The 22,242-nt window shown below is 61.5% G+C and overlaps 1 protein-coding gene across 1 annotated transcript; it reads left to right on the forward strand.

Annotated features, from left to right (window-relative positions):
• Positions 1 to 8,115: 8,115 nt before the first annotated feature.
• FAM222A (family with sequence similarity 222 member A) lies at positions 8,116 to 21,277 on the forward strand. Its single transcript, XM_050906983.1, has 2 exons — positions 8,116 to 8,206; positions 20,038 to 21,277. The coding sequence occupies exons 1-2, from the start codon at positions 8,125 to 8,127 to the stop codon at positions 21,252 to 21,254; spliced, it is 1,299 nt and encodes a 432-aa protein (XP_050762940.1). The 5' UTR covers positions 8,116 to 8,124; the 3' UTR covers positions 21,255 to 21,277.
• The last annotated feature ends 965 nt before the right edge of the window (positions 21,278 to 22,242 follow it).

Genomic DNA, 22,242 nt, shown 5'->3' on the forward strand with positions numbered 1-22,242 from the left:
GGGCCCCCGCCGTGAATAGCTTCCCCATCTGTTGGTGGGGTGATGCGGGGCTGCGCTCAATGGGTGCCTTTGAGGACCCCGCACCTCCCTTCGCCCGGGGACCCCAGCCAGCGCCGGGGAAGGAGGGAGGGAGGTTTCCCTGGGCCACCCTGGCAAGCCCCCGAGCCTGCGCCGGACCCGGCCGCTGGCACCGGCAGGGCTTTTGTCTGCCGGCGGGGCAGCGGCCGGCCGCGGGGCGAGGGACGGGCACAGAGCCCCTTTGTGTGCAGCTGCACCCCGAGGCGAGCAGGGGCAGCGGCGACGGAGCAGGATGCGGGGATGGGGAGCAGCGGTGGGGATGGGGAGTCGGTACCCAGGGATGAGGAATGGGTACCCAGGGATGGGGAGCGGGATGCAGGGATGGGGAGCGGGACCCGGGGATGGAGAGCAGCGGCCGGCTGGGGTCGAGGGCGGCGCGGGGCGATGTGTGCGCTGCCGCGGAGGCTCTGTGCAAACACGTTAATTTGTTTTCTTTCTTGCCTCGCCTTTCAGGGTAATTGGTTGCATTTGAAGCCTTTGTGAAAGCCTTTGATTATAGTAATTTCAGCAGCGCGATCTACCCTGGATTCCTTCGTCAGATTCTTTCACAGCTCAGGCACTCGGGGCTGTAATTACCAAGCGGCGCGCGCCTGGCTGCCGTGCACGGTGCAGCCGGACGGGTGGCTGGCCGGCCTGGGCACCGCGATGCTGCCGCAATAGCCGCGGGAGCCCCAGGTCCCTGGTCACCACGGGGGCCAGACGAGCCCCCAGGATGGGGCAGGAGGAGCCATGCCGGGTGCTGGGGAGCTTTGGTCTCTGCGGTGTCGAGTCTGTTGGGTCTCAGCTGGGGACGTGGGTGCTGCACGTGCCCAGGGGGTGGACGCCCATGCCGGGCTGGGCTCCCGGCTCGTCGGGGTCCAGAGCGCTTTTAATTGCTGCTCTGGGGAGCTCCCTGGAGCCGCTTGGCTTTTCTGCTGGTTTGATCCCACATCTCTGCTGGGGCCGGGACCAAAAGCCCATGAGCATCCCGAGCATCCGGCTCTCGCTACGAGGGGCAGTGGGCAGCTTGGCGGGCTCATCGCCCTGGCCCCTCTCCCCACATCGGTGTGCAGGATGGAGGCACGGCATGACCGTGTCAGATGAGCGAGGTTTCGCTTCCAGGGGCTGGGCAAAAGCCCCCCCGGGGCAGCGTGCCTCCCGCTCCCCGCCACCGGGCACGCTCCCACAGGGTACCAAATTAGAGGGGATACGTACGTATAGGCAGATCCTGCCCGCACGCTGCGTGCCAGCCCTGCCAGGACCCCGGTGCACGCAGCCAGGGTCAGGCTCTGCCAAAAACACCGAAGGCACCCGAGTGGGGCCCTGACCTTTGCTAACGGGGCCGCTCCCCGCCTCGCTCCTGGCATTCCGTTCCCAGTCCCATGTAATGACCTTCTCGGCAGCGGCGTGCCAGCGTCTGCCACTTCCAATTACCCACGCCTGCTCAGCACCGCAGCCTCTCCTCGCCCGGCGGTGGCACGGGGGTTTCTTCCTCCCTGGCAGGATGGTAGCGGGTCGGGGGGACGTTGCACTGGGGTCCCCCACCCTCCTGACTCGGGGACCCTGGGGGACCCATCAGTGCTGCTCAGGACTCCAGCTGGCCTGCCCTGGGGCACTGGAGACGCTTGGGTTTCCAGAATCATTATTAACCTGTTCGAGAGCTGTTCCCGCTCGCAGCTAAAATAGATCTTTAATCTCTGCCCAAAATAGCTCATTTGATGAGAGGCCTCCTTAAAGCTGACACATAAATTTAACCAGGCCGCCCGAGCCCTGCGCGAGGATGTCTGCAAACGCTCAACAGCACTCGAATTGTTTTTTTTAATTCCATCATTACGGACACATCTGATACCTTATTTCTTCCATCGGGTCATTTGTACCGGTTGGGAGGCAATTTGCTTGTGTCCTCTGCTCCGGGCTGTGGCGGCCACGTCCCCGTCCCAGCCTCCCTGGCCCCGCTGGCAAGCAAAAGGATATTTTGGGGTATTTTTTGATGTTGATTTTCTTGAACAGTCCAAGGGTTTCTCCTTGGAGCTGCCGCGGGAGCAGAAACCTTGGCTCTGGGTGGGATGGGAGAGACCTTTCCTCGTTGCTGCCTCAAGATACCAGTGCCGAGGGGATGCTCTGTCCAGGTCGCGGCGTGGGCTCGCAGCCCTTGCTGCCTGCACCGGTGCTGCTCCATCCCTGGCGGTGTGCCCTGGCTGGTGAGCTCCATGCCATCCCGGTGTCATGGCAGCCCCGAAAAGGCACCGTCCCGCTGGCAGTGGGGCAGCAAAATGTTTCCTCCATAAGTAAAGGCAGGCTCTGGGGAAGCGGGAAATGGAGATGCTCACCGTGTTGGAGCAGCAGCCGCCCCCCAGACTGGGGATGAGATGGGGGCACGGGCAATGCCTGGCCCTGCCTGTCCCCACGTGCCTCGTGGTGTCCCCAGCGCTGGAGGGGACCGTCCCATCCCTGTGCAGAGTGCGCTCGGGAGAGGCTTGTGCATCCGCATCCCTGGTGGGGTGTGCGCCCGCATCTCCATTGGGATGTGCACCCTCTCCTCCGTGGGGTTCTCCCTGCAGGCTCCCTCTCCTGGGGTGGGGGATGATGGAGAAGTTGGGAGGTGAGGGACCCCCCGGGCACACAGCTCAGCGGGGTCCAGCCGCCGGGGTCGGACCCTCAAGCTGAGGGTGCAGCTCTGCTTGATGCCAGCGGGGTCCTGGGCTCACCCCGGGCACCTTCCCCGTGTGTCCACAGGGCACGGGCTGGGAGAAGCCGTTCAGCCGGCACGGGTTGCTCCCCCAGCCCCCCACAGCCCCCCGCTCCCCCGCTGCCCCAGCAACATCCTGAGCAGCAAAATAATCACTTCCAGCATCATTATCCGTTGCAAACCCCAGCTTCCAATTTTAATCAGAGGAGCTGGTGTTGCTTTAAGATCTGCGGGTTTTAAAGATCACAAGAGGGGTTAGAGAAAATTACCCTTGACTCTTACATGCTAATGTAATCTCTAACCAGATCTGCAGCACTGCAGCTAAAATTGCTTTTTAGATTAACATTTAATTATTAACAGGGCCCCCTGAAAGGCCTGGGGCTGGAGCGCGAGGAGGGGAGCGGATTAGCCGGGTGGGATGGAGTGGCAGCCGGGCAAGGGGAAGGTCGCGGCGCAGCCGGCGGCACCGCACCGTGCTTTATTGCAGCCCTCGGCACGGCGGCGTCAAACTTTCTGTTTTATTTTATCTGGTGCTCCCCGTGATTTACGGCGGGGTGACCTTTCCCGCGCTCGCCCGTTGCAGGACCGAGCTGCGGCGTCGCTCGCCGAGCGCCGTGTCCCCTCCACCACCTCAGCCGGGGAACCATAAATCTGCTGCTGGATGGGAGATGGGCACGAGCTGGCATGGCAGCTGCCGGCACCACCGCGGTGCCAGGCGGTAGCACCAGCCAAAATCCTGCTCGCCCCGCTCTCTGCATGGAGGGGAAGCCTTCCTCCCCTGGCACCTCCTCACCCTCGCAGGAGGGATGCCATGTGATGGCAAACCAGTGTCCGTGGGGAGCGGGGATGGTGGCAGCAGCCGTGCCGGGGCTGCTGCAGCGGTAGCACCCATGTCCCCGGGGCCGCGGGGAAGGGGAGCTCCCCGGAGGGGCGGTGGGTTTCTCCTCCGTCCCAGCGTGGAGGGATGAGGGACGGGGGTGTCCCCGGTCGTGGCAGGTAGCCCCGGCACCGCGGCGGGTGGGTTTGTTGTACTCAGCATGCCGGGGACCAGCGAGGGCTTTTGCTTAATTCATCAGTGCTGCCAGCTTGTGAGGGTTGCTGCCAGCCTTGGCCTCGCTCCCACGCTGTCCGTCCGTCCGTCTGTCTGTCTGGCGCTGTCAGAAGCCTCTTGCGCCTCTCCCAGCTGGGGTGACCCGGTCACCTCCTGTCCTTGTGCCGAACCCAGCGCTGTCTTTTAATAGCCCGGGGGGGAGACGCAGCGGCGTGACCGCAGCTTTGCAGCATCCCCGTTCCTGCCCCCTTCCTCTCCCAACCCTGAAAACTCCCTTTTTATGGGCTTGCACCCCAGGTCGCCCCAATAGCACCCAGGGAAGGATGCGCACACGTTGCACCAGAGCCTGGATGATGACCAAGACCTTGGGCCTCGCTTTTCCCAGCGAGAGGGCTGCTCCTGCCCAACCTGCTGCCCGGGGCTGCCCCTGCCCTCCCCTCCACCCTCGTGCTGCCTGGCCAGCGACACAGACCCAGTTCAGGCTGAGACTTTAAAAGTTCTCTTTTTTTATCCCCCACCTCTCCCGTCACATTTTCTTTTATCTAAATCCTCGCCTGCGAAAGCCTCTATCGACAGCTGCGCTGGCCTTATCTCGCTGGAGGGACCTTCGCGGGGCTCTCGGAGGAGATAAGCCCGACTTATCAGCTGCTGATGTCAGAGGAGGTGCCAAACCCTCCCGTCACAGGGGCTTTAGACATAGAGGGTGTTTTTTTTTTTTTTTTTATTAAAGTCACAAAGACCTTGGGCTTATAAATAGTGCGATGTAGAGATAGGGCTTTGAAATTAGCTGGCCCGGGGTGGGGGGCGGGAAGGAGCGGCTGGAGAGGGGCTGGGCAAGGATGGAGGGGGATGATGCCAGGGCTGGGGAGCGGTGCTGTGGGATGCGGGGCTGGGGCTCCTGGGGGACCCTGCTCCGGGTGTCCCCAATGGACCTCGCTCCTGGCATCCCCAAGGGACCCCACTCCTGGCATCCCCGAGAGCGGGACGCTCTCGCCACGTGCCGCAGTGCCGGCTGTGCCGCTGGCTGCGTGGCGGTGGGGCCGCCGGCGCAGGCTGGGCAGAGGCCGTGCAGACTCGGGGCAGTTTGGCAAAACTGCTGAGTGTTGTCTTTCCTGCCACGAAAGAGCCAGAGCAGCTTGAACTAAATCGGATCCTGCTGATTGGAATTAGTTCAAATGCAGATGGAGCTAACTAAGCCGGCGCTAAGCGTTCGGACATCCCAGCGCCCAATTCCCATCAGCTGATTCAGGGGCTTTTCTGAGCGGCATTAACGAAATGCCACCGCGGCACAGATGCCCATTGTGCCGGGCCACCCACCCTCACGCCTACGGGCACTTTAGGGGGTTGCGGGGTGCCCGGCGGGGTGCCCGGCAGGTGCCGGGACGGAGGGAGGGTGTCCCAGTGTGTGCTGCACTGGGGCCCTCGTGGTTACGAAGCGTGCCCGTGAAGGTGGGGTGAAGCGCAGCATAGCTGTCGGAAAAATCGTCTCCGCTGCGTGACGCTGGGAGACGGGGGCAAAACTGGGGTCTGAATTAATCGGCGGCTTTATTTAGTTTGGCGTGTGGCTCCCGTGTCTCTCCTAGCTGATGCCGATGATGCTCCTGCTGTGCAAGGCCAAGGTCGGGACGGCTCCGGGAGGGTGCTGAGCTGTGTGTGGGTGCGTGGCAGGGCACGCGGTGGGGAGAGCACCCATGCCATCATGGGGGTGTCCCCAGGGGACCTGCATTGCTGGTGCCCCCAGGGCCAAGGGTGCCCGCAGCTCCTGTGACCGGCCGCCAGCATCCCCCCTTCCCCGGGGGCTCAGCTCTGGACCGGGGCTGCATCCTCTGCCTCCCTCCTGTCGGCACCCGGATTTGGTGCCCTGCCGGCAGCCGCGTCCTGGCCCATGGGGGCTGGTTGGCCTCGTGCCGCCCCCTCCCCTGGGTGCTTTCTCCTTGCTCTCGGCCCCCTTTTCCCCGGGGACCAGCAGGGACCTGACACGCATCCGGCAGTGGCATGAGCCACCCACGAAGCCCGTGCCTGCGGCGCGGGAACAGGGACACGAGGCAGCGTCCCGGCAAGGAGCCGGCCTCGCTGCAGGGGAGGAGGTGACGTCTGCCCGCTAATCGGCCAGATGGTGACACCCGGCGGGATGCCGGCCCCGAGGTCACTGCGTAGGTGAGGCTCAGGTACGGTGGGAGCCGGTGCCCGGTGCTGCCGTCCCTCACGTGGCCGTGGGTGCCCCGACCCGGGTCCACCCCATGGGGACGGGGTCGGCGTGGCAGCTCCCCGGCACGGATGCAGCCGCCGCTGAAGCCAGCCGGTGGGCGCGCGCCGGCGCGTGCCGGGGGAGCCGAGGCGCACTGGGAGCGGGACTGCGTAATGAACCCCGAGTCCCGGCGGGGAGAGGCGAGCTCCCTGGCAGTCAAGTGCGCTCAGCCTCTGAATAAGAAGCACTTCATTCTCTTTTCAAACTGTATAATTTCTGCCTGATTGTAATGGCATATTTTAAAATTACCAGAAATCGAAGCCAGAAAATGGATACGGCTGCTTTTACTGCGAGCTGCGTTAACAAAGGATATGTAATGCATGAAATAAAAACACCTCCCTGCCCCCCTCCTTTTTTTTTTTAAGACAGTAATAGGAGAAAATTGGTTTTGAAACTGAATAAAAGTCCCTTTCAGAGGAAATCATTTCTTTCAGGGTACCTTTGCTGAAAGTAAAATAGTGAATAATGAAAGGTGGTTACATGATTGTCTTTCATTTAGAGAGCGCGAGGACAGATGGAATCTGGGAGAAATGCACGATTGGAATAATTGCATGGTAACAAGGCGCTTGTTGTGAAATTAGTATCTTAAGAAAGTAGTGAAAAAGGCTTTTACTCATGAATACTTCATTATTAGGAAAAAACAGCACAATTTGGGTTCTCCAGACACCTGCTTGGTATTAGATGACTTCCTCCTCCCCTCCTGCTCCTCACACCTTTTGCTGAGTCTCTCCCTTGCCCCCAGTTTGCAGCGTGGGAGGGACGGGGGGGGGACGGGGTGAGACCCCCCAGCCCCCTCGGGCAGAGCCAGCCATGGCACTGACACCCTGCACAGGTCCCACCGCCACCGCCGGCCGTCCAGCCTGGGGACTAGCCCATAGCCTGGGACCCCCCTGCCCGGTGGAGGGGGGGCACGGGGCGGGTGCGAGCAGCAAGCGCGCGGGTACCGTCCGTCTGTGCAGCCGCTGTGGCTGCGAAGGCGTGTTTCAAAGGGTGACATTTAAACCGGCGGAGCAAGGAGAGCCGCGGGCACAGCTCGGGGAGCATCCGTCCGTGCTTTGCTGCCCGGCGGATGGTGGTCACAGGCTCTGCCAGTGCGTGCCCGAGGCCACCGCACAGCTCCCCTGCACGCCGGCTCCGGCACCGCTCGCCAACTCCAGGGCATGAAGGAAACATCCCAGATGGCTGCGGGAGGGCACGGTTCCCCCACAACAGAGCGGGTGAAGTGATGTACCCGGCCGTGACACCCGGCCGTGACGCCCAGCCGTGACACCCGGCCATGCCACCCAGCCATCAGTAAATGTTCAGCCGGGAGAGCGATGGCTCAGAAGCTGCGATGCCAGAAGACGGGCACCGCTGCCTGCTTTTCTGCTGCTCCTGCCCACGTCTCCCTGCCCTCTCCGAGCAGGAATATCACTCCCCGCGCCAGCCGGAGCAGTGGGAGGGTGTCAGCAGCAACTGGTTATAATTCATGCCCTCCGCGGCGGCTCGTGAAGGATGTACAATTAGCAGAGCAGTGGCGGCGATGACTTTGGCCTGACCCCTCCAGCTTTTGTCGAGCAGATTTTGATGCCAGCTGGGAGCTGGCGACAGATCCCAGGACCCCGAGTGGGATTTTAACGCCATCTTTCCCCAGCCTTGGCCGGAGCCGGCAGGGTTGCTCTCTGCCGGGAGGCGCCGGCTGGCACGCCGGCAGAGCGGTCTGGCGCTGCCAGGAGCGTGGCGCCGGAGGGATGCCCCAGCTCTGCCCCGTTCCCGGTGGGAAGGGTGGAAAGCTATGCAGGAAGCGCAAATCACCCACTGAGACCTTCATATTTATTTTATATACATTCATATTTATTTAAGGCTTTCAGAGTTATTTATTTATCTCCAAAGGAGCACAGGGCTCTGAGCAGCGTGCATGCCCACGGTCGGCGCCGGCAGCTCCTGCCTCCAGCTCCTCTGCCCGGGGAGCGGCTGGGTGGGCAGGAGGGTGGTGGGCAGCGGGGCGGGCAGGTCCCCTCGCCTGACCAGCGTGTCTCTTCTCTCGGCAGGGCGCGGGCCGGCGGCGGGGGCGGCGTTGCCCGCCGGGAGACCCGGACCATGCTGGCCTGCCTGCAGAGGACCCAGAACCCCCCAGCCCAGCACCTCGCCTGCCCCAACAAGGCGCTGGAGCCGCGCAAGTGTAAGTGCCCGGGGGCGGGGGGGGGCGAGCGCCCGCTTTGATGCTGCTTCCCTTATTGAAAAAGACATTTATTTAACCGATAATTAAAAAGAGCAGGAGAAGCGGGGAGGAGCGGGGGAGGAAGGAGACAAGATAAGCAAATTAAATTGGGTTGCTCTGGTTGATAAGTCGAACTTCAGAAAATGTTGCAGAGCTGTCTGGGAAGCGCGGCGGCGGCAGAGGATGCTGCCGTCGCCTGCTCCGCGGCCCCCCAAACCTCCCCGGCCCTTCCCCCCCTAATTACTTTCCCCGTTTTGCTGCAGCTCGCCTTCCCCAGGAGCTGGCCTTTCAGATAAGCTGTAAACTAGTTACATTAAAATGGGATCCAAAAGGTCACTCCAGTAAAGCACCTGTCTCTCCCAGCCTTTGTCTCTCAATCCAAACCGTGATTAAATGTATATTTAATGAGCCTGCTTTAGGCAGGCGTGTTTGACCTCCCCGGCTGGGAAAGACGCATTAAGATTCTCAAGTGATGAATGTGTGTTTTAAAGAGGGGAGTGGATATTTTTCTGCTGGTCTCAGTTGGATTTTTAAACATTGCCGGCTGAAGACAAATCAGCTGCTAAAGCTCTGCTTGTTAGTCTGTGACAGCCCTCGGGCATTTGTTTAATGATCTGTGTTTCCCCGAAGACGTTTTTTCCCCTCTACCTGGGCACCCCGACGCAGCCGAGCGAGCCGGGCGTGGGGTTTGGGCGATGCTCGCCCACCCTGGGGACCCCTGGCATCCCTCTGGCAGGGCACGGGTCACGCTGGCAGCCAGGAGGGTTGTTTTTTGGGTTGCTTTTGCCCCAAGCTCCAGCGCAGCATCGCTGCAGGGAGCAGATCACCCAGGCCAGAGGCAGGGTGATGGGCGCCCGCACGTCCCAGCATCGCAGGAAGCACTTGTGTGCGCATCAGCAATCGCGGGGGCGGGCAGGATCGGCCCCCCCCCCCCCCCCCCCCGAGCTGTTCGCCCCCGAGCACCCATCGGGGTGTCAGCTCTTGGGGGTCTCGGCGAGTCTGCAAAGCGGGTGGGTGCGTGCGCGGACCCCTGCGCGCTTGCGCTGCATTGGAGCTCGCGGTGCCGCTCGGGTCTCCTTCTTATTAGTGTCTGGAAGGAAAACGGATGTTGCTCTTGTAAAATTATTCCTAATCCGTCACGCCTGAGCAGCGCGCGGCAGCGCAGGGCTGGCGCAAGGGTCCGGCTCCCGGCGCGCCTCGTTGCCACGGGCTAATTAGCTCAGCCGTGCCCACACGGTCTGAGACCCATGGGCAGGCTGAGCCTGGCAGGGTTTTCTGGTGACGGGAGGCGTTTGGTACCGGGCATCTTTGTGTCGAGGCCGGTGTGATGCTGAGGTCAGGATACACCCACCCGTCCCCGCAGCGTCCCCCGGTTGCAGCTCAGAGCCAGGGACCGTCTCGGCTCATAGGGATGCTGGGGAGCAGCACCCAAGGGACAGGGCGCAGGAGCACCCAGGAGCACCCTCCTGCCGGGGGGGGTTGGTGCTCCCCAGCGTTTCCCACCCTGCCATAGACGATGGTAAAATAAGGAGATTGGGGGAGCGGGAGCCCGTACGTGGTGTCACCACGCGGCAAGGCACCCATCAGTGGGGAGAGCCACTCTTGGATGCAGCCACCCACATCCCGGGAGTGTCCCAGCCCCGGGGTGCCGGGGGGGTCCCTGAGCCGCGCCGGTGGGAGGAGGGCAGGTTGCAGAGGTCTGACCCCAAGCCAGACCGGGGCACCGGGGTTTTTGGCTGACCGCACCCCATCCCTCAGGGCAGGACCACGCTCGCCTGAGATCTCTGAGGCTTGTCGCCCACCGGGGTGCATCCCCCAGGGCACGTGGTGTGTGGCAGCGGCCGAGCTCCCCGGCCGGACCCCCGTGCCACGCTCACCGCCGGCTGCCACCAGCCAGGTCACCTTAATCAAAGTTTAGCTGCCCGTATGTTTCCGCTCATTATGGGCAAATCCAGCACGTCTCGCTCCTCTCTGCCTCCTGCTAGTGCAAATTAAATTGCAGGTGACATCCAGGGCCACGCATCTGGTTTGGAACGCGATTTTCCCTTCTTTATTTATGGCACCTGCAGTAAGCGCGGCGCAGAGGGGCCGGTGAGCCGGCGCGCGGGGCTGAGCCTCCTGCCGCCTCCTGAACGCCTGCGTAGGTAATCGACAAAGATAGCGTTCTCTTAAAACGAGGCACAATTTAGAAGTGCCTCTGATTACTTAATTTGCTCCTGAGTATCTCAGTAATTATCTTTATGGGTCTTATTTCTGTCCTCTGGCATTGTTTCTGTCGATATTAAATGAGTCTGGCTCTCGGCACATTGGCCGTCTGGCCCAGCACCACTGTGAAATCCTATTATCCTGCCCGCGCCGCTGATTAATTTTTGTATTAATTTCACGTAAAAGGTGAGCTGACTAATTTTCCTGGCCGTGCTGGGAGCTGACAGCCCCGGCGCCTTCGCCCCCCGGTTCTGCCCTTTGGCTCTCCTGCTAATTACCGTCCCCCCGTCTCGGTGCCCCACACGCCGGCACGGCTGCATCCCAGCGGTCTCGGTGCATCCCACGAAATCCATCCCGTTCAATGCTGTAGGTGACTTTGCCGCGGTGCTTGCCATTGCCAGTTCATGGCAGCAGCCGATTTCCCTTGCCGGTAATCCCAAGGCTGCACCGCGGGCACCAGCCCGGCATGGAGACGTTGCATCCTCGAGGAGGATGCAGGAGGCAGCAGGAGGGTGCCCGGAGCCCTGCCAGCCCTGCCTGCATCTGCCTGCCTCCAGCCGAGGAGCAGGAGCCTGCGGAGAAGCAGCATCCTCAGGAAAATATCACGTCCAATTAACTCCAGCAGCCTGGTCCCTTTTGATTTTATTCTGTGCGCATTACAGGAATCCTGAGCTTTATTTAAATTATAAATCAAATAATACCACTCTCAGCTTGGCCAAACTCTTTGCTGCTCTTGCTCTCTGCAGTAATGTAGCGGTGGCTTATATTTAATTAAATGTTACTTTCTGTGTGCCCTCCTTCAGCCTGCGCTGCTCTGCCGTCAGCCAGGGGCTGGGCGTGCGGCCGGGGGGGCAGGATGCGTGCTCCCCTAAGGGGGTGGGATCCAGATGGAGCTGGGAGTTATGGGGAGCTCCCGGAGCTCGCTCCGTGCTAACACCACGTTTCGCCCTGCGAGCATCAGCCGCCAGCTCTCACCGTGCGCATCCCTCTGGCGGGGCTGGATCTGGAGCCCAGCCCCGCTGGCCTCGTGCCGGGGGTCCCGTGGGACCTCGCACCTCGGCCCCGTGGGGACGGTGTAAGAAATGGCTCTTAGGGGGTGGCGTGAGCCCTCCCAGGGCTCCGGCTGGGTTATTATTAAAACGCTAATGAGAGGTGATGGCCGGGGCTCAGAGAGCAGCAAACTGCTGGGACCCGGCTCCAGGGTCACCCCCACCTCTCCCCGCTCGCCCGTGGGGACTCTCATCAGTGATAAAACTGTTTAATTGCATATGGGATAAAGCCCCGTTTAATGGCTTCTCGTTACCCAATTCTACTTATTCCAAGGGCATTTTCATTAAAGTAGCTGCAGCAAGGCTCTGCTTTTGTACACACCCATAAAATATCATTTTAATTTCATGAGGGGTTACACATGAGTGAAATAAGATTAATTCTTTCATTTTCAGTTTCTGGAAGGGATCGGTTAATGATGGTTCTGTGTATTTATATACGTGCCATAAAAAGGAGTTCAATTAACTGCCGTGCCCAAAATGTGCTGTTGACTTGCACTTTCCCTGCCAGGAAACGCTGCAAAAACACTTTTTGATCGGTCACGTGCGCGGTGGGAGATGGTTGGGTGAGGGGGGGCTGCTCGGCGCCGGGGCAGCCTCTCCGGGTGGGACCATCTCCCGCCAGCTCAGAGCCCCGGTCTTTGGGTGGGCTTCGCTGGTAACACCCCGGCACACGGAGGGGTTTTGGTTTGTGTCCAAACTTTCCAGGACCGCATCGGTCCATCGGCGGCGGAGCGGGTTCCTGGGCACTGGCGGGGCCGTGCGGGGCTGCAGACCTGGGGACGGGGCACCCGCTCCCCGCAGCCTACGCCGGGGGTGCCCACCCTGCTCCCCTCGGCAGGGACGGGGTGCCGTGGGCACCGGCAGCCACGCTCGGTGTGCAAAGCCCGTATCGTAAAATTAATCAAATATTAATTTACTGTCAATGGCAGAGCGGAGGGGCTGGGGAGCGGCTGGGCTGAGCTGCGGCACTGCTGGCTGCAGTGGGGTCCCTCCCAGTCCCGGGGTCCCCTTGGTGGCTGCATGGTGGGATGGCATCAGCGGGGCATCGGGGCAGCAGTGGGGTGGCACCGGGGCGTCCTTATGGCCGCGATGCCACCCTCCCTATGTGCCTCCCGCCCGGCGCCGTTTGCCTTTGCCGTGCCGGCGGACGCAGTGGCACGGTGCACGGCAGCGGCACGGTGCACGGCAGCGGCACGGTGCACGGCAGCGCGCGGCGCTAATACCTCGTGGAGGAGACAAATGGGAAGTGACACGTGTGTGTGTAGACGGGTATTTGTGGTGACGCTTTGACTGCAGATAATAAAGTGCTCGCCCTGAGGTGATCCAATTCAGCAGCCGCCTCGGCAGAGCCGCGCGCCGTCGAGGGGGAGAAGAAAGGGGAGGAAAAAAGGCCCGTCTGAAATGACATGTCAGCCTAAAAAGGGAACGTGTTAACGGATGAATATCTGGGGACGGCGAAGCCCGGCGCTTCCCTTTGTGCTTTGTCATGAATTTTGTTGTCTTTGCAGATTACGGTTCCTGCGCGGCTGCCGCGCGGGGTTTGCCACCTACGTTTATTCAGATGGATTTCTCCCGCTATTATTTCTGTAGTTGGTTTTAATTTAAGCCCCCGAAGCCGGGGCGCGTTTGTCTCTCGGCTCCTCGCGCCGAGGATGCTCTGCCGGAGGATGCTTTTGTCCTGGCTCCATGCCGGGGGCTGGAGTGCCGGGGGGGGGGGGGGGGGGTGTCCTGCAATGGGGGGTTCTGCAGCAGGGATGCAGCATTTTTGGGGGCAGCTGCGGTGATGCTGAGGGTGCTCGTCATGGGTGGCTGCCGTCCCTGCCGGGGCTGTGCTCGCGGGGGGCCGGGGACTGTGTGGGTGCATGGGGCCCCCCGCCGCATCCGTCGCGGCGCGGTGGCCTCTGCGCCACCCATCCTGGGGACACCGTCACCATAGAAACCACCGCACTTCACAGGGTGGGAAAGCCGGTGCGATGTGACAGCAGCCCAACCTGCCTGGCGCAGAGCGAGCGGCACGGCGCGGGGAGGGGGGCAGCGCCGGCGGCCCCCTCTGCCCGGCTGCACCCCAAAAACAGCTCGGGGGATGCGTGGGACCCGCGCCAGCTCCCACGGCTGCTCTCCCCGGGGCTGGGGGCTGCACATCCCCATGCCTGCCCGCGGGTCACCCTGGGTCTGGGCAGGGTGGCATCCCCCAGCGACCCCCCCCCCCGGCTCCACCTGGGACCCTCTGAGATTTGCCCTGCTCCCTGGCCCCGGCTGTGCCGTGCGGGCAGGCTCTGCCCTCCGGCCCCACGGGGCGGGCAGGGGGGTCCTGCCGGGAGCTGCTGCCTGCGGGGCCGGGGCGGCCGGTTCCTGCCCAGGCAGCTTTGCCACCTGGGGCTCAGACCGAAACTTCAAGGACTTTATTGATTTGTTGAATGTACCAGGTTTTGTTTGTTTTTCTTCGAAGTGTTTTCCAAATATTGAGGTTTCTTCCAAGTGTTTTTCAAATATTTAGGGTTTAGCTCTTCCAAAATCTGCTTCCAGTGTTGCAGGCAGAGAAAAAGGGGATTTCTGATGCTTTTTGAAGCTTCGAAGACATTGGGGTCTCCTTGCTGCGAGGGCAACAGGGAGCCTGGTCCCAAAGCCAGCGGATGAGCTCTCGGCTCTTGCAGAGTTTAATTCATTTGGAGGCTGCAGCACTATTATTTTTTAGTAAGAGCTATTGGCACGCTGATCGCTGAGCGGCTGCTCAGGTCCCCAGCATCTCCTCCTGCCTCCGCCCGGCGCTCTCAGCATCGCTCCCCTTCCCACCCCCTCCTGCCCCTGCGCAAATTAAAAATCCTGCCTAATTGCTGCCCTTTTGCCCTGCCAACTGGGGGAAGCAGAGCAGGAGGGAAACACGAGCGCGTTCCTCTAAGAGGGGCAAGGCAGGACCGGGAGGGAGGGCGAGATCTGGCAGGATGCTCGGGGCAGGGCAGGGTGACCCCCGGGAAATGCCCCTTCCCGGGGTGAATGTGGCGATGGGACCAGGTGAAGGGAGGGTGGGCAGAGCAGCCGGGGCTTCGCGTTGCGGTTTGGGGCAGAAAACGGTGGCCGAGCCCTCAGGTGTTCCTCCTGGACAGTTGCTCGAGCAGCGGGCACGGTGCTGGCTGCTGCAGCCTGCGGAGCATCGCTGGCAAACCCACCTGGGCACGCCTGAGCCCGTCGGCGGTGCCGAGCCGTGACCCTGCCCGGGCGCAGGACAACGCTGCGGGGACAGACTTGCCCGGAGCAGGAGAAGGGCTGCCAGCCGGGCGCCTGGCACGCCGCGGTACAGGGAGGAGGAGCTGGCATCGGCTTGGCCGTGCCAGCAGCGGGAAGCAGCCTGCCGCTCCGAAGGTCCCGGCACCGACAGGCTGGATCCCAAGCACCAGGCTTGTCCCGCTGGGCAGCTCTTGCCATCTCGCCCTCCCCGGGATGGGGTCACCCCCGAGATGGGGGTGTCCTACTGCCGGTTGCCCTCTGTGGCGGAGCAGCCGGGACATGGCCCCGGTTTCCCCGGGGCTGTGCCATGGCAGGAGGAGCGCGGCAGCCCCGGCGGTGGCTCCGCTCCCATCTGAAAAAGGGGCAAAAAGCATTTTCCTTTGGGGCTGCGGGGAAGCGAGGCCGGAGCGAGGCGCCAGGTAGCTTCCAGGCGCGGCTTCGCCTTCAGCAGCTTTATAAAGATTTACCACCGAGATTACTTAGTTCATTTGTTGCAAAATATTTTAGTGCTTTTGATGTGTAAAAATAAGGTTTGTCCCATCTTATCTCGCAGAGGAGCGAAGAAATGGAGGGGAGGGAGGGAGGCAGCGCATGTCTTCCGTGCCAGCTGTTAACTGGTTAGGTGCCATGTGCTGCCGCCACATCCCCGCTCGGCTTGTCCCCACTGAGTCCTTGCTCAGGGCGGTGGTGCTGCCAGCGCTGATCCCTGGGATGTACCCTGCTGTGCACCCCGATGTCCCGCTTGCCGTCCCCTTCCAGAGCGGGGTGACCGCCCAGGAATCTCCTGCAGTATCATGGCCTGAAAATTAAAGCCATAAATTGCCGGTGCGGGCGTTCGCCCTCCTCCAGGGAAGAGGGGCCCCAGGCAGGGATGCTGCTGCCGGCACCAGGCCAGGGGACACCCGGGGCAGCTGGGCTGGGGGAGCAGTGTGGAGCATCCTTCCTGGTGCTGAGCAACCTTCCTGTCCTTCCTGGTCCTGAGCATCCTTCCTGGTGCCGAGCATCCTTCCCAGTGCTGAGCATCCTTCCTGGTACTGAGCATCCTTCCTGTTTATGAGCATCCTTCCTAGTACCAAGCATGCTTCCCAGTGCTGAGCATCCTTCCCATTATCAAGCATCCTTCCTGATGATGAGCATCCTTCCCAGTGCTGAGCATCCTTCCTGGTGCTGAGCATCTTTCCTGGTGCCGTTTTGATCTCACAACTGCTTTAACCGAGCAGACACTGATTGCCAGAGCCCCGATGCTGCTGCTCCTGTGCCGTCACCGAGCTCCTCGGGTACCAAATTGTTCGCCTGACTGACAGCTGAGCAGCCCAGACAGGTCTATTATTTCTATGGGGCCCGGGCCCCGCGGGCCTGCAATTTAGGTCTGCGCTATTAACCCTGCCTTGTTCTCCACTTTGTAACCGCTTTAGTGCCTTTAAAAGTGTACAGTTAAAATCGGGGTTAATTAGGGGCCCGGCAGCTGGGCTTTGCCGGCGCCCATTGTGTCCCAGTGGAGCCGGGGCCGGGGGTAATTGGGAACTGTTGTGGGTTTGTGTCGGCTGACTCCTGCACCGCACAAGCCCCAGATCGTCAGCCTCGGCTTAGCCTTGGTCTCTCCTGCCGCAAGGATGGCTTTGGTTAGCTTCCCTCCCCTCCTTTCTCCCCATCTTTTCTTCTTCCCCAGCCTTTGCAGGCTGTGGCTGCAGCCAAGCACAGCACAGGGGACACCAGGGGCACCAGGGATGCGGGGGATGCTGGGGGTGCTGGGGATGCCAAGGGTGCTGGGGATGTGGGTGATGCTGGGGATGTGGGGGATGCAGGGGATGTAGGGGATGCGGGGGATGTGGGGGATGCTGGGGATGCAGGGGATGCAAGGGATGCCAGCAGCGGGTGCGCATGCCGGGGGAGGCTTTTGGGGGGTTTCTCAGGGCACCCCCATCCCCTGCCCACCCCTCGCACAGCCGCCCCCCTGTCCCCGTCGGACATTTTGCACAGACCCGGCTGCTCCGGGCATGGCGGGGCCGGAGCTCCCTGACCCATAAACCAAGATTTATTCTGGATTGTGGCACCGGTGGGGTCTGGGATTTACATCTGTGTCTCGAACCGGGTTTGGTGGCCAATTTGCTAAAGTAAAAAGTTGTTTAGCTGGAGGCGTAATCTTATAAGCCTGTGCTGCCATTATAATGGCTTCTCGTTTCTGCCTGGCTTTCCAATAATGCTTTGAGCAGAAGCTCGGAGTAATATAAAAAGCCATCGGATTATTACTGCGGGCGATGCATTTTCCATTTACAGTAATAAAATACTGAAGAAACAAAACAATTTAAAATTCCAATAAAATTCAAACCAAATCTTTGGCTGCTGAGCAGATTCAATTATTTAGCTGTTATTGAGTGCAGGCTGGAAAAATAGAGCAGGTCAGGGAGGGAGGGGGAGCCCGGAGCTGGGGGTGTGCCGGCCACATCCCGTGGGAACGCCAGCGAGGGAGGGAGCCAGGAGCCGGCGAAGCATTTTCTGAGAGAAGCGGCTGTTGATGGGTGCCTGTCCCCGGGCCGGCGCGCTGCCGGCGGCTGGATTTGGTTTAGGGGTGGCGAGAGCCGGGGCTGCTCATGGCGGCGAGCCCGGCTGAGCCTGCCTATGTGTCGGCAGCCAGCGGAGGTAAACCGCGCTGGCCGGGGGTCCGCGGCGCATCCCAGCCGGCCCCGGCGTGACGGCTCCGGTGGTTCAAGTTGAAGAGGAGGGGGGCAAAGCTGGGAGCGAGCGGCTGGTGTCAGGCGGGCTGCCTGCGCCTGACGGGTGACGGCGGTGGTTCAGGAGAGTTTGCATCTCGCAGTAATTACAGCCCGTTAGAAAGCAGTAATTACTGCGGAGAGGGGGAACGGCGGAGCCGCGCAGCCGCCAGCGCGCCGGGAGCCGCCGGGAAATCGGTCGCTCTGTAATTTTCCCAGTGGGGGTTCGGTGCGTCACCCTGATATGTGACAACACACCGAATTGGTGGCTTGTCACATCCAACCCAGCTGGCGTGAAGTGGCGACAAAGGCGGCTCCTGGCTCCCCCCTGGCCGGCTCGTGGTCGGCCGCGGCGCTCCCCGGGGACGCACCGGCACCGTGGCTCCCGGGTGGGATGCCCTTGGCCAAGCTTGGCTTACCTGGACAGGCAGCTCTGCCTGTCCCACAGCAGCGGGCAGCTCCTGGGGGGCTGCACGGGGCTGTCCCAAAAGTGTCACCTGCAGCCCCGGTGCTTGGGGATGGCGTTTTGGTGACTTGCGCCGGGGAGCCGCGGCACCCATGGGCGATGCCACCTCCTTCCCTCCAGCACTGGCTCCATTTTTTTAATTATTTTTGCTTGGAAAGGAGCGTTTCCGTGGAATGGGCTCATTAGGGATTCCGCAAGTGTCACCAGCTAATTAGTGTCATGTTAATTGAGTATTCACGATGCTGCCACCTCCAAGGACAGTGGCGCCGGCGTGAAGGGGAATGCAGATGTGCGTGGCTCGTGGTGCCGGCGGGCCGTGGCGCCGGGCGGGGTGCCGTGCCATGCCATGCCACGCCACGCCGTGCCGCTGGGCAGGTGGGGTCCCGCTTGCAGCACCCTGCGCCCGCCGACTCGCGGGGTGCCCGTGCCCAAGCACACACGCTCGCGTGCGCCCGTGCAGCTCGCTGGCCGCTCCGCAGGTGCCACCCGGGCTCGGGAGCTTTATGGAGGTTAGACGGTCGATGCCCGGGACGTGCCCGGCGGGGCTGGCGGTGCAGCCCGGGATGCCGCACGCCTGCACGTGTCCCGCCGTAGGGAGCTGCTGATGCCGTGCCTCCTGTCTCCCGGCAGCTACATTAAATCCTACTCAAAGGCCCTGGTTTTAATTGGCTTAATATACTCGTTAATAACAATGTCTATTTAAGACACCTGTAAAAAGCCCATAACATTAGCTTAATGGGAGGAATGGCTGGTGAACGCTCTGCCGTTCTGCCTGTTAAATTACTGCTGCACCGCTCTGGTGGTGCAGAGGACGGAGAGTGGCCGCGGCCTCGCTCCTGCGTCTCCCCGAACATCACGCCGCTGCCCAGGGGGTGACATGGAGTCCTGCAGCTGCCACTGCCCCAACCTCCCCCTGAATCCTGGTTTTAACGTTGTGCCCGGTTCCTCCGGGCATGCCCACGCGTGCAGGCAGCCGCGGGCGCCGCGCCGGAGCATCACTCGGAGCAGGATTGAGACAGGCGTTGCAGACCGATTTAACGACTTCGTTAGGTGATGGCGCAGCTCTTTGGCGGTGACTTTGCCACCCAGCACGTGGTGGCATCAGGAATCGCTGGTCCCGGTGGCATCCGGAGCAAAGTGCTCCCCAGTGTCCCCACGGGGACGCTGGGTGCCTGCAGTCCCCTTCCCCCGGGTACTGTGGGGCGCCGCTGCCTGGGAGCCTCCCAAATTGCCTGGCAGCAGGGGAAGGGTCCCTGGGAAGGCTGGGGCTCCTCGGTGAGGGGGTCCCAGCCCCAAACCCCGCTGATTTGACCGTCTCTACCTTGCAAAACCTGGCTCCGGGCAGGCGCCGGGTCTGGCATTCCCGGGGTGCTGTAGATGTCCCCTGGCAGGGCTGGGGGTTTTGGGACCGACTCGGGAGCAAACGTCGTGCCCTGTGTGCCGGCGTGTATGTGCATGCGCCTGTGTGTGTGTGTGTGGAGATTTTAAACACCTAATTTATTCCATCTATTAGATAGATTTTGTAGATTTAATCATTTTCACAGTTGGTGGCTCATTGGATACTCAAGATAAACTCCAAATGAAAGTATAATGGGTACGACAAATGAGTTTTCACACCAGAATGGCAGAAACTTGCTCGGGAAAGAGTTTGAAAGGAACAAAAATATATACATATACAATTTTTTTTTCTGCAGTGGCTTTTGCTGACTCCAGTAGGTTACCACAGTTAATTTCACCAGTTTTGTTCATCTGTAAAATTGCATAAAAGTGACATTTTTGTGCTCATTATAGGAGCTGCTGATTTATGGCTGGTAAATGCAATGCTTTTCCATTTTTGGTGAGGTTCTCGTAGCAGCGCAAAGCACCCATGAAATTGCTTGTATAATGTAGTTTAAATCCAATCTCGGAGAAAGATTCCCCCGTTGGGTAAAGTGACATTTCCATTCTCCACACCGAGTTTATTTTAGGCCACTTACAAGTGACTCCGACAGCAGGAGGGGGCAGGTTGGTGCCATGACCTGGTTTCTGCCAGGAGCGGGTGGGAGCTGGGGCAGGGGGGGGGGCCGATGGGTGCTGGGGTGCCGGGTCCCCCTCCTCCCGGCAGCGCCAGATTCACCCTACGCTTTGCTCCCGCAGGCGAGACGGCGGCACCCATGCATTCCCCGCGCTACCCCAGCCCCGCCGAGCTGGACGCCTACGCACAGAAGGTGGCCAACAGCCCGCTGACCATCAAGATCTTCCCCACCAACATCAGGGTCCCCCAGCACAAGCACCTTAACCGGACGGTCAATGGCTACGACACCACGGGGCAACGCTACAGCCCCTACCCCCTGCACGCCGGCGGCTACCAGGGTCTCCTGGCCATCGTCAAAGCCTCCGGCAAAAGCGTGGTGAAGAACTCGGAGGGGAAGCGGACTAAGCTCTCGCCCGCCCAGGTCGGCATCGCTCCCTACCCCGTGTCAAGCACTTTAGCTCAAGGTCCCTCCTGCGCCGGGCAGCTGAGCTACCACGGCGGCCAGAAGCAGCTGGAGGGTCCCGTGCCCCCCAACGTGACGGTGGCGGCCTCCGTGCTGCCGCTGGCGGGCAGGAGCCTGGCCCTGCCGCCGTCCAACCTGCCCTCCATCCAGAGCATCATCTACCAGATCAATCAGCAGTGCCAGGCGCAGGGCGCCCAGCCGGGCTGCCCGGCCGTCGTGGCCGCCAACCCCAGCCCGGCCAAGCACGGCGCCTTCCCCGGCGCCGCCGCGTACGCCGGCGCCGTCCTGCCGGAGTGCCGCAAGGGCGCCGAGCTGGCGCTGGGCACCAACCCGGCCGCGGCCCTGGGACCCAAGGCGGGCGTCTACCCCGAGGGCATGGACTACCTGGTCTGGCAGCAGAAGCAGCAGCAGCAGCACCTGCGAATGTACAGCGGGGGCAGCGGCGGCGGGGGGGCCCTCAGCAAGTCCCCCGAGACGTGCGCGGGCGCCTCGCGCCCCTACGCCCTGGGCGGCGCGGCCGAGAAGGTGAGCTCGTCCCCTTTGAACTGCATGCACGGCAACTTCTCGGTGGGGCAGTACTTCGCCCCTCCCTGGAACAGCATCCTGGTGACCCCCAACAGCGACTGTTACAACCCGCCGGAGCTGGGGGCCGGGCCCCGCGAGCTGGGGGTGCCCCCCGCCGAGGGGCTGCCCAGCAAGACGCTCTGCAATACCTCCATCCTCAGCAGCAGCCTCCAGTCCCTGGAGTATCTCATCAACGACATCCACCCGCCCTGCATCAAGGAGCAGATGCTGGGCAAGGGCTACGAGACCGTGTCTGTGCCAAGGCTCTTGGACCACCAGCACGCCCACATCCGCCTGCCCGTCTACAGATAAGGAACCGATGCTGCTTTTCCCAAACCCAGGGCGAGGACTTTGGCGCGAGCCGTGCTCCCCTCCGGCACCGCGCGGGTACCGGACCGTGGCAGCGAGGGCGGGGGGACGGGGAGGGGGGACACGGGGTCGGCTACCAAAAGGGCTCCCGGGACACTGGCATTTCACCGGGGTCCCCGGACTGGATACACCCGCAACCCGCTGGAAGCCGAGGACGAAGGACCGCTTGTCTATATAGCTCAGAAATCATTTTATCTCCACGAATGTGAACAGGGAATCGCTACGAGTTGCTGCTATCCAGGGAGAGGAGGCTCCGCTCCACGCGCCTGCGGGCGCCCGGCCGGATCCGTGCGGGGCAGAGCCCTGTGCCGCGGCCGGCCGGGAGGCTCACCGGCAGCCGGTCCCAGCCCGGCAGCCGGCCGGCGCGTGGCGGCCGCAGGGAGCTCGCGCCTGACCTGTAGCTGAAGTCCGTAACTTGCACTGCTTTGATTAAAGCTAATAATTGGGGACAGTCTGGAGGCTATTTAAGAAAAACACTTGAAAACTTGAACAGATTTTTTTTTTTTAATTTTTTTTTTTTTTTTTTAGTTGACTAGGCTGTACATCTACGTGTTGGCTGCTACAGAGTCTCCTCCCGCCCCTCTTCCTCCTCCTCCTCCTCCTCCTCCTCCTCTCGCCCAGCCCCGCGTTGGCCACCGGCTCCTATTCCCACTCAACCGGGAGGTTCGGTGCCCCGGCGCCGGGCGCCCAGCGGGACCCCCCGGCCCCTCTCCCGCCCTCGGCACCCCCGGGAACCCGCCCGGGTCTCACATTTCCAGGCTGGTTATTTTTTTCCCCCCTTACTGTCAGTTCTACCTTGGTTCTGGGTTAGAGGCGACCACGGTACCAGGGCACTCACATACCTCCTTTTTTCTCCTTTTTTTTTTAAAAAAAACCCAACAGTTCCAAAATGCTCATTATGGTCCGTTATTCACTATGTGTAATTATGTGT

Source organism: Gymnogyps californianus, chromosome 16, assembly GCF_018139145.2.
Source record: "Gymnogyps californianus isolate 813 chromosome 16, ASM1813914v2, whole genome shotgun sequence".
In the NCBI taxonomy this organism is placed as follows: domain Eukaryota; kingdom Metazoa; phylum Chordata; class Aves; order Accipitriformes; family Cathartidae; genus Gymnogyps; species Gymnogyps californianus.